General features: G+C 37.2%; 1 protein-coding gene across 1 annotated transcript in view; it reads right to left on the bottom strand.

Annotated features, from left to right (window-relative positions):
• Positions 1-5147: 5147 nt before the first annotated feature.
• LOC590980 (rho guanine nucleotide exchange factor 17) overlaps positions 5148-13730 on the bottom strand; it is an 86170-nt gene continuing 77587 nt past the window's right edge. The window contains exons 11-16 of the mRNA XM_030981232.1: positions 10603-10871; positions 10175-10274; positions 9370-9542; positions 8549-8697; positions 7723-7897; positions 5148-7164 (exon numbers count right to left, since the gene is read on the bottom strand). Coding sequence (XP_030837092.1) covers positions 6680-7164; positions 7723-7897; positions 8549-8697; positions 9370-9542; positions 10175-10274; positions 10603-10871 — 1351 coding nt within the window. The 3' untranslated portion in view covers positions 5148-6679. The remainder of the gene's footprint in view (positions 7165-7722; positions 7898-8548; positions 8698-9369; positions 9543-10174; positions 10275-10602; positions 10872-13730) is intronic.

The following is a 13730-nucleotide window of genomic DNA, read 5'->3' on the forward strand; positions in this document are numbered from 1 at the left end:
CAATACTACAAAGTAAAAATTATTGTGCCTCTGGATACCCTCTCAAAAATGTCACCTTTCCCTGCTTTCAGTAAAGCTTTCTCAGGCCTAATGAGTGATGAACACAATAGTTGGTTGAACTTTTGAAGTGTCAGTAAATATGTATGATGGTGAAAGTGAAAAATATGCCTGTTCTGTCGTGTGTGTGTGTGGGGGGAGGGGGTACGCAGTTAGTAAGCCTAGGTATATTTCGGGGCTAAATTTGTCAAAAGCTCTTTCGAGATTTTCCCTTTCCCATTTTTCGTCAATGTCCTTTCCCCCCCCCCCTTTTTTTTCTCCCTCATTTTTCTTTTATCTAATTTTTGCTAAATGGGGGGAAGGGGGAGGGGGCATCCCCCCGATTCCTTACTCATAGGTGTAGGATAAAAGAAAATCCAGACTTTATCCCCCCTTTCCTCCTTTTCCCTTCTTTCCCCTCACATCCTTTTCACTATTTATTTAGGGAAGAGGGTTCTTCTCTTTTGCTTTAGGTCCTTTTATGACTTTGACAATTTTGGTTTCTCTTATGACAGTATACTGAATTAACAATGCGAATCCGATGGAAGGGTGGGGATAGGGCATGCCGGAAATATATTCCAGATATTTTACATTTGTTAATCCTCTCCCCTATTTTTCCTAAAGAGGGGCACCTCCTCGATTTCTGATTCGGGGGTGTTTAATAATACAAAAAATCAGACATTGTTTTCATCTCTCCTACGCTTTCTCTCTTCTTATTTTCAGCCCTCACTTCCGTTTTCCCTATTATTTACTCAATGGGGGAGGGGGTAGCTGGCCCCGCAAGCTGATATGTCGTGAAAGTTCAATAGGGCACAAGTTCCAGTGTAAAAATGGCACCCTTCTTTTAAAAAAAAAAATTGACTTATCTCAAGATTTTTGGATAGCTTAGCAAATGAGCTCAAATATATTTCTAAAAGAGTCACAGCTCTATTCTATTTCCGTTATTTTAAGCTTATGAAGAAAGAAAAATCCTCCAGACATTTTTTCCCCTTTATTTATCTAGTTTCCCCTCATATTCTTTTCTCTATTTTTTTTCTCCACAAATGGGGGGGGGGGGGGGGGGTGAATCCCCTATCTCTTTCTGGATCAGGGGTGTATAATATAACACAAAATTGAGATATACCCCTGAAAAAGTGGCTGAGCTGGCCCCGACAGTGATTCCTTTTTAAACCTTATTTGTATGTTTTTAAAGTTATTAATGGCAGGATGGGACCGACTTGATCCCTGCTATGATGATAACGATGTTGATGACAATGATGATGGTAACGATAGTGATGATAAGGGTGATGCTGATAATGGTGATGACGATAATCCTTTTGAGTATGTAAAAGAGTAATGCCTTGTACATTTGATTTGATTATTTTAACCCCCATCTCTCTCTTATCCTCTTCTCAAAGTACAACTCATTTTATTTTTCCCTGTCCCCCCCCCCCTCTCTCTCTCTCTCTCTCTCTCTTCCTTATTACTATCATTTCTCTCCCTCACACCCACAGTCTATCATATTTTCACTTCTTATTTGTTAGTCTTTTCTCTTTAAGTGTCAACCATGCGTCTAGATAGAGAAATGAAAACTACATCATAAAAACAAATCATAATGCACAAATTCCTTTTCAATGTATTTAAAGTTTTATTGCTTGTAGAACTAACAAAATGTCACATTTTTATGTTCTACTAGCATGCTAGAATATATGCCACAATCAGTAACTGTCTCCTTTTCCACTCATGATTATTTACGATTCAATTTAAAATATTATTATACAATAATCCATATCTTCTTGTTTAAAAAGTAACACTTTTTCTGTAGGCATTGTTTTTTTTGTAATCATATATATATTTTCTATACATAAATTACATACAATATATATTTCATTTAAATATGATACGTACGTCTATACCAACATAACAACAGAGTATAGTCACATCACATATAAAATATTCCAACTACAAAGAGTTTTTTTTTTTTTTTTTTTACACACACAAGGTAATATAAAATGTGTGGCTTGACCAATGGCAATATCATCAGCTGAGAGCCAGAAGGGTGTTAACCTTGTGTTTAGGATAGGACTTTAACGACCTTCTGGCTCACAGTTGACAATGTTTTGACCATGATCACAAGGCTATGTTAAAGGCTTCTTCTCTACAACCTGTAGATGGGAACTGTTCTGGGCCCTGTTTCATAAAACTTGCTATCATCAACAAGTTACAATAACTGTTACAAGCTACTGAAATTGTGGCATTTGATTGGCTGAGAGCAAATTTGTCATAGAAATTTAGCACTTGTTACTGAAAACAAGCTTTATGAAACAGGGCCCAAGATCTTGCTAACAAACCATTTATGTATTCCTCTTCAAATGAGAAGATTGTCTGTACAACTTCAAGACTAACACAAGGGGATTTCATGTGAGGACGCCCCAGCTACATACCGACACACAGCTTGTATGTCTGTCCGTTTCCAACAAGAGATTTTGAATGAGAAATGGAAAAGGAAATTTGAAATTAAACAGGCACATACTTCATTCAAAATCACCTTTTCATTTCTCAACAAACTTCAAATATCCCTATTTCGAATTACCAATACCAATATACTTTAGTTTTGCATCTATCACAACATAGGAATTCTCATTTGATAGCTGATCCCAGTAGTGTGTGTCTCTCCCTATCACAAGTACATTTACCATTACTGTTGACTATGTAACGGAAGAAGTCTATGAAGAACAAAACCTTGAATGTAGTTTAGAGCACAGCGGTTTCAACAAATGTGACAAAAGTGATAGTTTTGAAGAAAGTCTAATAAATAGCAATCACAATACGGTATACCAACATGGGTACTAAAATGCTATTATGATGATTTGCAGTATCATAATATTGTTCAAGTCTGTCTTTGCTGCAGATTTGTTGCATCCTTCCTCATCCTTCTAATAATTGGGGGATTTACCCTCATTGATAAAAAGGGGATTTCCCAAATGAACCCTAATAAACTACACTAATTCAAATCAAGCAGAACAAACGCTTTGTTAGAGGTAACAGCCACTGAGACATTTAACTGTATGGGTTCCTAGAAAAGATGTCTACTCTAGCTATAGGAAAGAAGGCGTAGAGTTAGTAATGCAGCTGCGGAAAGACAATTGTCGCTGACCATCTGCTATATATCACAAGAGTGACTGATGGGGACAGGAGAAAGAGCTACAGAGAAAAAGAAAAGAAGAAATTGAAAGTGACAGAAAGAGAGAGCAGGAGAGAGGGAAAGAGGGGAGAGGGAGAGGGAGAGGGAGAGGGAGAGAAAGAGAGAGAGAGAGAGAGAGAGAGAGAGAGAGAGAGAGAGAGTGCAAATGAGAAGGGGCGAAAGATCTAGGTGTATATATTGAGCTGCAGGAGAGCATACAAATGTAGCTATGGAAAAAACAGAAAAAGGAGATCAGAATAAAGTCATGGAAATGAGGAAAAACATAGGGGATTATAAATATAAATGCTGATTTAAAATTGAAAGTAAAACAGACAAAAGGGGGCAACTTTTGAGCAGATACTACGAGGAACAGCCAACAATGATCTTATTCCATGACAAAATAAATCCAATGACAATCATTCCAAATGGATTTACAAAAGCTAAGAAAAAACTACTTGCTCCGTACTTCATTTGCGAATTGGCACCACACTGAAACGTCAATAACAAATGCTGACAACTGGAATGACAAAGGATTGACCAACATACTCTGTATCACAAACTAAACATATTCATTCAATTCTTTTCTCTCAATAGCAAACAGAGAAACATCTTTAAAAGCTGAGAGATTACTGTTACATTAGATGACAGATTCAACTCAAATGCTCACTGTTTTATGGCTGGTACATCAGTCTCATTTCATATTCATTGATCCAAAGATATCCATTACATTTTTCTTTCAACAACAAAAAGAGAAGCAAACAAAATGCAACAATATACATAGTAGACACGAATCATGAAGGTAAAGATATTATGAACAATATGTGGCTTGTCTAAGTAAACAAAAGATTAGGATCCATAATTGCTCATTTTGGAGTATTGCATAAACTAGCAAACATATGATTACATCTTTAACCTGTCTCATGCATTGAATATTGGACTCTTATTGTTAAGTGTGACCAAGATTTATCTCTTATTTATGTCTGGTTCACTGGGATAAACTCTTTTAATATGTGACTCTGTTTACAATACAATGCATCATATTTGTGTTTAAAAAATGCTTTCTGGAATCATTACCGGTATGTTGCAATATTCAAAGGAACACAAAATAATGGTATTACATGATATGTACCTCATTAATGCTCAAGGAAAAAAACTGTTATTGCTTGCAATCTTTAGGTTTTGATATGTCTGAATGTGGAGATGAGAACTGGTCAAAGCTAAAACCATTCTGCTTATGGTGATTGTCAAGGTGATCTATCATGTGTCAAGTTATTGGCAGTAACAATGCACCTAATGATAACTGATCATATAATCATTATATAGTATGAACCCATTGCTAGAGAGATAAATGTAAATAAGTAAATATATTTTGCCACTTATTTCTTGAACAAACTGAGCACTTCTCCAATTACAGCCAACTGCATTTAAACTAAACTTCAAATTTGATAATAGGTTGGGACTTTTTAAAGCCCCACTGCACTACTTATAGCTACTTGCACCCTCTATATAGCAAACAATGCCTAATCAGTGACCATTGGTCCCCCATGGTCCCTTTTTTCTTATGTTAATTGAGAGCTGATTTTATGAGATAACCACCTGTCAGTGAACATGCAGGGAGGTCTAATCCCTCGTGGCCAAACTAGTGTAGATAGGCTTTAAAACAATATGTAACATTTAAGGTGATCAATGCAAAATCAATGTATTAGGATATCAAGAACACAAAGTAGACAAAAACTTGAAGACATTATTCTCCTCAAAAATAAACTTTGTAGATAATGATAACAATTGTCTATTTGGGCAAAAAGCAAGATGTACATAAAAGAGCAAAGATCCTCTTTTGCATGATATTTTCTTGTATGTTTAAAGAAAATTGCATTGATTTCAGACCATTGGATAATATGACAATACTTTAAAACATGTCAAACAAATTATTCTCCTTATTCAAGCATATCAATTAACTACAAAGAGATGTTTTGAAATATTTTGTATATAATGCATCAAGGGTAATAGTGTTACAATTACAACTCTTATAAATTCAAGTACATTGCATATCTCTATGTATATCACAAAACTCCTAGCTTTGAAATTCAGAAGGTGACTAACTAACAATGCATGGTAATTCTTGGTCATTTTATGAAAGATCTCACACTACCACACTTTGCTGTAGAGATTATTATGTACCTCATCTTTAGATAGAATAGCACACAATCAGGGAAGGGATGTACAAGTGCTTATAAAAAATGCATACTCCGGACATCAAAATCTGTCTCACTTTTGCATAACTGTTCTACGCTGGTATACAAAATTGCAACTATCCCAATGCTCTGTTCAATCCAACCCTTTGCTAATAGATGTCTAACATAGCACCATCAATAAGCATTTGGATGTGACAAAGAAAATCATTGATACGACCGTACAGCCTAGCATTTCAAACATTGTTTTCTTCTGCACCAAATCAATTTTAAGAAACATCAAACGAAAAGGAAAACTGAACTGAATACAATGCATAATCTCATGTAATGAATCTCCAGTACACACAATCCTTGTTTGGATCAGAACATTATTTCACTCATACCCTAACATTTCCCAAGTCGTATTCGATAATGAAAACAGAGGTAAAAAAAATGATTATCTTTTTATGACAATTCTTCTCTGTCATGACATAATGTTTGATGGGAAAGGAAAAGACATTACACTGCTATCAAGTAGTATTTGATAATGAAAACACAGGTAAAAAAATGATTATCTTTTTATGACAATTCTTCTCTGTTATGACATGTTTGATGGGAAAGGAAAAGACATTACTGTGCTTTCAAAACATATGTACAAAATAAATATGAAGAGAAAGACACAAAAGACATTCAGCTGAATACTACAACACTCTCAAAGCTACTCAGACATCATACCTAAATCCAGAGACTCTGTTCTCCAAGTATTTAAATACAACACAGCTTGATCATTGTATGCTGTTAGCAAGTAGGACAAGCAGAAGATATATCATGAATACATTGTGGCTGTCACATGGTTTGTCACATGACTGTAGCCAAGATACCACCTGACTTCCACCTGTGATGGCCACATGTTCACCGGCTACACAGAAAACATCAGCCATGCAATTAGACAGTGATTGCGATGCACTATTTCATTGATGATCCATAGTTCTCTGTAGAAGACAGTGTTCATCAGCCTGGTTCGATAGGCGGTGATCAGACTAAGTCATACTTGGACTGCCCACCCACCTGCATAGATCTAAGCTTTAGTTTGACTGTAAGATGGATGATGTGACCTCCAGGTGCAGTAGCCTTTGTCTTAATGGAGGGCTATTGTATTGAGCAGCTCTGGAAGGTCCAACTTTGGTTTGTTTCACATAGGGTGTTTTCAAACTCTGCATACACAATGTATTCAATTGATATATCACAAGTCTCATGTTTAGGTCACTCCTAATTTGTTTGGTCTGTTGCCATAGATACTGAAGAGTTTCTACACCTGCCAGAGTAATAGATGATTTGTACTGTCTTCCTTCCCTGCTAGTTCATTAGGCACTGTGGCTCCAAAGTCTTCATACCCATCTCCACCACTTATCACCATGATGCTGGTGCCGAGGAGATTTCCACCGGAGCCACGTCTCCCCTCTGGAGTTGATGATGTTGCGTTATTATTCTGCATGACCTGGAGACCGCTCTTGCGACCGTTAGATGCGGGAGAGGTTGCGGGGGTGATGGATGTTTGGATGTCGGTGGGGACTTCCACGGAGGTGAGGAAGCGGACATGACCTGTGTGACCCTGAGCGGAGCCGGTAGGACTGGGGACATCCTTGAGGGATGAGGTGGAGGCAGTGATCTTTGGCAGGGGTAATGTTAGGACCACGCCCGCACTGGTACCAACCCATAACAGGTCTTTGCACACCAGAAGGGCTGTGATTCTAAGGCAAGCTGCTTTGTGTTGGCGGATAATAGCATCGGAACCTGACACAGAAAAAAAAAAAAAAAGATAGATTTGTGAAGAGTTCTAGTCTTGGACTCTGACAAGTCTTCATGTAAAACAAGGAGGATGAAACAACACAAAAACTATAATGCACATTTCAATGTTAAGTGACCTCTACCTTGGAAAGAACTTATATGAAGCAGAAAAATGATTCTGCACAGAAATCATTAATGGCCTTTGCTATGCAATGTGAAAAGGTAAATAATATTCTACAAATTTTCAATGCTACAGTTGCTCGTGGACTTTGAACTTTTAACATAAAACAAATAATCATCTCCCTATGTAATTTTCTTTTTTAACATGATGGACAGGCAGAAGGGCATTACATTGTAACCTGTTACAAAGAATTCACACCCTTCTGCATTCAATATATTTGTTTAATTTCGTTTATTATCTGTATAAAATTATATACACTTAAAATATTGTATCAAACCATATTATGTTCATGAAAATGTATGATGAAATAATGATCAAATCAAATCAAATCAAATCAAAAACCAATGATTGATGCAACTCAACTTCCTGTAATGAACACTTACTTGCTAGCATTTTATGAACTGTCTGAGTGACATCCACTTGGCACATGCTCTGATGTGTGGTAGCATGGAAGAGCCTAACGATTGCACTACTCTGCAGTGATACCCACACACCCCATCCACAGGAGACCATACAGTATACCGCCCTCTGGATATCATTGCACACTGGGAACTTGTGCTGTGGAGAAAATCCAACCAAATCAAGATCGATATAAAGCTGCCATATTTCACAAATACTCTTAATTTAATAGTTAAATATTACAAAAGTAGTTTGGAAATATTATTATAATATTCTGTTGTGGTAAAGCACATATCACATTATGATATAATGTCTCTATGCCCTTCCAAAAGTCTTAGGACATTATTTCCTTGGCTTTAGCTCCGGCTACCTTAAGCTCTCAGCGCATTCAAGGAATAAAACCTTACAGCTCATACTCCTACACTATTGTTAGTGGGTGTGCAGTCATTACAGTTTTTAACATAACACCAATGTATTAATCTTGAGCCATCAATTTCAGTAACAACATTTCTAGTGTGTCCTGAATATAGTGTGCTGAATAAAAGCAACCAGTATTTGTTAGTGTTTTTTTTTGTACAAATGTTTTTCTTGTCTTAAAAGGCTGAGAGAAGGGGGAAGAGAGGGGAGATAGAGATAGAGGAGTGAGAGAAAGAGAGATAGGAGAGGGAAAGAGAGAGAGGGGAGGAGATATCGAGGAATGAAAGATAGAGGGAAGATAAAGAGAGAGACAGAGAGACAGAGAGACAGAGAGAGAGAGAGACAGACAGACAGACATACAAAGCGAGAAAAACAGACAGAAAGGTGTCTTACCTCTACACTGAGAGTTACAGGATCCACAATAAGGATGTTATTCTGACAGCCACACCACAGCTTACCACAGACCGATACCATTTTACTGATAGGGGTGGTACTACTACCGAGGGACACGGTGATGGGATTATCAGTATCCCATGAATGACCTGTACACAGAGATAATAATGATGCAATATTAATTGAGATCCTCTAGTAACATTGCAAATGTTGTTTCGTTTTGCTGCTTTCTATATTCAAATGGTATAATAACTCAAATGAAGATTATTTTATGGCAGGGATAATAAACAGAAAGTAGAGAGAGTCACTGCCGCATCAACAACAGCTTCTGATTGTATTTTCATTTCCAAAACCACAGGTTTCAATTGCATTTTGTAATAACTATGCAGCAATGCATAGGTATAAATGCATACTCAAGGTTTCATTTGAGGGATGATTAAACTTTAGATGTCTAGAATCTTATGATTTACACATCATTGTAAGGCTATACCTTAATAAATGTGCACATCTTCCTTGAAAAAACACTGATGATGTTAAAACAAAGTAATATTGATGTTAGCCTGGCAGAAGTCCATTGGCGGAGGCACTCCAAATGGATGTACATTTCCTGAAGTACAAACGGACCTTCTTTGACTACATTGACACAACATATCTAGTACACATATCCTCCAAATTGTTTGCAGTATCTTGTTAAAACTTCTTATTCTTTATCTCTACATTCTTTTCTTACAAAGCAAAAAAATCTAGTGTTCTATCCTTCTGGTAGATAAAAAACAAAGCATTCATCATGTACAGTTGGTGGATGACTGAGAAAGTCCTACCTGCATCTCTCCTGTAGACTGTCAGATCCCCATTAGCCAGAGAAACAAACACTTTATTCTCCAGATACAGGATACACTGTACTGCTGCAAGATGGCGGATCTTTGCCCGACTCTTCTTGGTCCGAATGTTGTCGGTGCATTGGTATACATAGATACTGTGGAGGAAACACAAAACATATTATTAAGTTCTCAGTGAAAGTTGCTATAAAAATATCTTGTCAAGTGGGAATCTATAGCTTCCCATTAATAGCAAGTTGTTATGTAAAGTGCCAATGTTGGCAAGTTTGTATTACTTGAGGTATCTTCAAGGACCTTTTAATCCAACCCTCTATCCCTCGTCTCTTCACCACCACCCCTCCCTTCCCCTTCTCCTTTCTTTCCATCCTCTTCCTCTCTTTAGAGAGTCAAAAGATTTAAAGTTTTTATTCTGTATCATCTATCTTTATTCCATCTCTCTTTTCTATTCATCCCAATATCTCTGTGTATCCTCTCTCTCTACTTTTCATCGATCTTCTATTTCAAGCCACATAATAGGTTGGTTTCCTTCATCCTCTCCCTCTCCTTACTCCTCTCTTCCTTCCTTAGATCATTTCTACTTTTTAATACAATTTTTTCTGTTCCTAGTTCCATGGCTCCCTAGCACTTTACCCCCTCCCCCCCCCCCCTCTTCCTTCTCTCTCTTCCTCTCTCTCTCTCTCTTCCCTCTCTCTCTCTCTCTCTCTCTCTCTCTCTCTCTCTGTCTTCCTGTCTCTTTTCCTTCTCTCCCCTACTCTTCATCTCTCCTCTCTCCACCCCATCTACTTACCATCCGTCTTCTGTTCCAAGCCACATGGTAGGTTGGTTCCCTTCCAGATCATCTTTCTCCTCTGCAATGGGACTAGGCCTGCCAGCAGGCTCCCCTTCATCTAAACACAGGAATAAAAGTATGAATAAAAAATATAATCTACTTAGTACATATCTGGAATCAACATATCCATAATTTCTATGCAAATGGAAATACTCCTTATCAAATGTAATTAATTTGTCATCAGTGTCATAAAATATACATTCAATGCAATTGCAACACCTAAGTATGCAAGTAAGATTGGATCAGACCAAATGTCATGAGAAATTAAACTTTTAATGTTAATTATGATCACTATGTCATTTCATTTGGCAATGTCTGGGACAAAACTTGTTCATATACCTTTGACTTGCTCTGAATTACAAAAGGAGTCATCATGCACAACCTACCTGAACTACCCTCATCCTCCATTGGCTTCTCATCGACCATCAACGATCTAAGGTTGGGTGACCCTTGACCTATGACCGGTGACCTGACCTCTGCTTCATCCTCACTATCCTCCGAGTCGAACGCCATGATCTCACTGGCTTGTCGGTTGACGGGAGAGTTCTGGATTAGGTTGAACTGAGCTGGACCGATGGCGTGAGATGGGGAGGATGGCTTGACGAGGCTACGCCCTTCAGCGCTCTTGGAGCGGGATGTGAGGCGCAGGGATCGTCTGTAAAAAGATAAAAAGAAAACTCTTTGCTTAATGATGATTAATAATGAAATGAACTGAGATGAACTGAGATGAAATCACATCAAAACTATTACAGAGATCAAAAGTCCTTGGATCCTGCAACTAACCAGTATGTACGGAGCTTGGAGTGCACAGGGGTATGAAGGTTGTGCAGTTAAACCCTCATGTATCACCTATATTCTTTGACAAAAAAACAACAACCTACATTGACCACTCTTGGCCCAGGTATAGAAAATGGGTAACTGGTACGATTTTGATTTCTTGAAATACACTCCTCACTAATAATGATTGCCAAAGCCAAAGCCTGGACAATAATTATAATGCTCATTGGAAGCCGCACTTGGAGATGTTATGTAATAATATCATATGGACTAGTGTAAAACCAGGTTGTTAAACAATCGTGCAGTTTTCATGCCACAAACTGATTGAATCCCACTTGACACAACATCGAATTTGTACAATTCAGTTTCCTTGCAAAAAATAAAAACACTTTGTCATGAAAGTTTCTGGTTTGACAGAACACAATAATATAATATCAGTATTATATGTAACATAATACTCCAAACAATGTGGACGTCTGTAGCAGATAAAATAGTTAATACATAGAGATACATGAGATATGTACATGTTTACCTACTAGCAAGAGGAAAACATCAAGAGATTGGAAAAACCTTCTAGACTAATTTAAAGCAATTTCCTCTATTAGTTAATAAAATATTCCTACACCTGATCTGAAAACACTTTCAGGAAAATGACTTTAATTTTGACATCAGGAAACCTTGGGCAGAAGAAAATATTTTCTTCACTGTCTGCTAAATTATGATAAGTAATCTTGAAGATATGATATTTCACCAATCCTGTGTATTCTTCATGTAGAACCCACATGGGAAGAAAGTTGTATCTAACAGTGTTTATACCTCACTCTAATACCATAACAATTTATATATCATTCATACAAATAATTTAATACTAATATGAAAATCAAATGATTGTTTTGCATTTCAAAAACACCATCACTTAGACTGCTTTTCATCTTAATGATGGTTCCACTATATTCATAGAATTGATTTCTTCTTTTATATCATTAAAAAACCAAGGTGATATTATATCCCAGCCCTTGGTTCTATTTCTTCTTAACATATCTCTTCATCCATACAAGGTATGACTACGTGCCTGTACTCAAGGTATGACTGGGAGCCTGCATACAGACTTGCTAAGATTAAAATGTTTAATGTTAATCACGCAATGCTCAAACATTACTCATAGCGCAAACTTAAAACGGCGGCCTAACCCTCCGAGGTCACTCAATATCCAGACTCTTACTAATCAGAGCGTAGGTATCGAGGAAATCGATCAGCATAGAAATAGCTCCATACTACTGTTCTACACACGCTTCTTGCTTTAGATCCGGTGGAAAGTAAAGAAAAATAACCTCATGTATCAAAATCACCTAATGCTAAAAGCTACATTACTGCTTAGTTTCTCCCAAAGCCCATACATGTACCTGTACATCAGGGGACATTTTCTATGAAAGCTTTAAATTGTTGATCAAACATGAATCTGTTGAAAAATTGAAGTATCATCTGTTTGGAGCCAGAAGGGCATCAATTAATAAAATGTGGAGTGGACTATTAGGCTATTATTATTATTATTATTATTATCAACAAAGAGTTAGTGCCCTTCTGGCTAAAAAAAACCCAACGATATCACTGACTGAGGTGGAAAATTATGATTTCTTTCTACAAAAAATGCAGATCAATTTTCTCAAGAATATATGTGATGAATACATTGAAAAAAAGTGATTGCACTCTCGACTCAAAAATGGACATATGCCTGAAAAAGTGCTTATAAGGCACGAATAAGGATGCTTAGAGGAAAATGTTCATATATACATGTACATTGCAAATTAATGAGCATGACAGACTCCCTTTAAAGAACCATACAACCATCTCTCATTCACTCTTTTTTTCATCGCTCTTTTTTTCCTACTCTATGAATCTGGCCTGCTTTCAATCAAAGGCTATTGTGTTCAAGAAGAGCAAGAAGAGGAGAATCTCACATCCTCCTCCTCTACTCCTCCTCCTCCAGTAATAGACTCGTATTTACCAAACACATACACCATCCATCATCCACAAGACTGCCTTGTTCCGCTCAAACACCATGGTAACACTGTCTAAACAACATAGCGGGACTGTCTAAACACAGTACAATCATGTCGCAAAGCATGTTCCATTGGTACTACGTGATGCTGCGTTACAAATGGACATGCAGGATACAGTGTTTGGTCATCATCGTAATGCTTGCTACAAGTCAGAATTAATTGCAAGTATAAAAAGGATACAACTTAATGCCATTATGGGTCTCAGCAGATGATATTTATTGTTGATGAAGTATGAAATAAAGAATTTCTCAATGATAAAAAGAAGATCATTTACTGATTCATTTTTCACACTATCAAGTAATATAATCATTTAAAAAAATTATACTTAAAGAAATGTTATTAATTCCATTCTCTAAATATTCTGAAACTATAAATGTTTACATCATTTAACATATTTGGTGATTTCTGGTTGTTCATAGCGAAGGGCTTTGGCATGTTTTTCTACGATGCCAGCAACCCGTTTGTCACTATCTTTGAGAGCTAGAGCACCATCGCTAATGATGATGGAACGGGTGTTTGGGGGAAGCCGCTTCTAAGATGGCCAAACAAACAAGCATAGAGTCCATCATGTAAGCCAACACTGGTTGGAGCTTGCACGCTGGATTGGCCTGAAGCATATCAAAGCAAACGAGTAGCTCCACTACCTGTATTCCATGACTCGGTGTTTGTGTTCTTAT

The sequence above is a fragment of the Strongylocentrotus purpuratus genome, unplaced genomic scaffold (genome assembly GCF_000002235.5).
Source record: "Strongylocentrotus purpuratus isolate Spur 01 unplaced genomic scaffold, Spur_5.0 spur5_scaffold_11, whole genome shotgun sequence".
In the NCBI taxonomy this organism is placed as follows: Eukaryota; Metazoa; Echinodermata; class Echinoidea; order Camarodonta; family Strongylocentrotidae; genus Strongylocentrotus; species Strongylocentrotus purpuratus.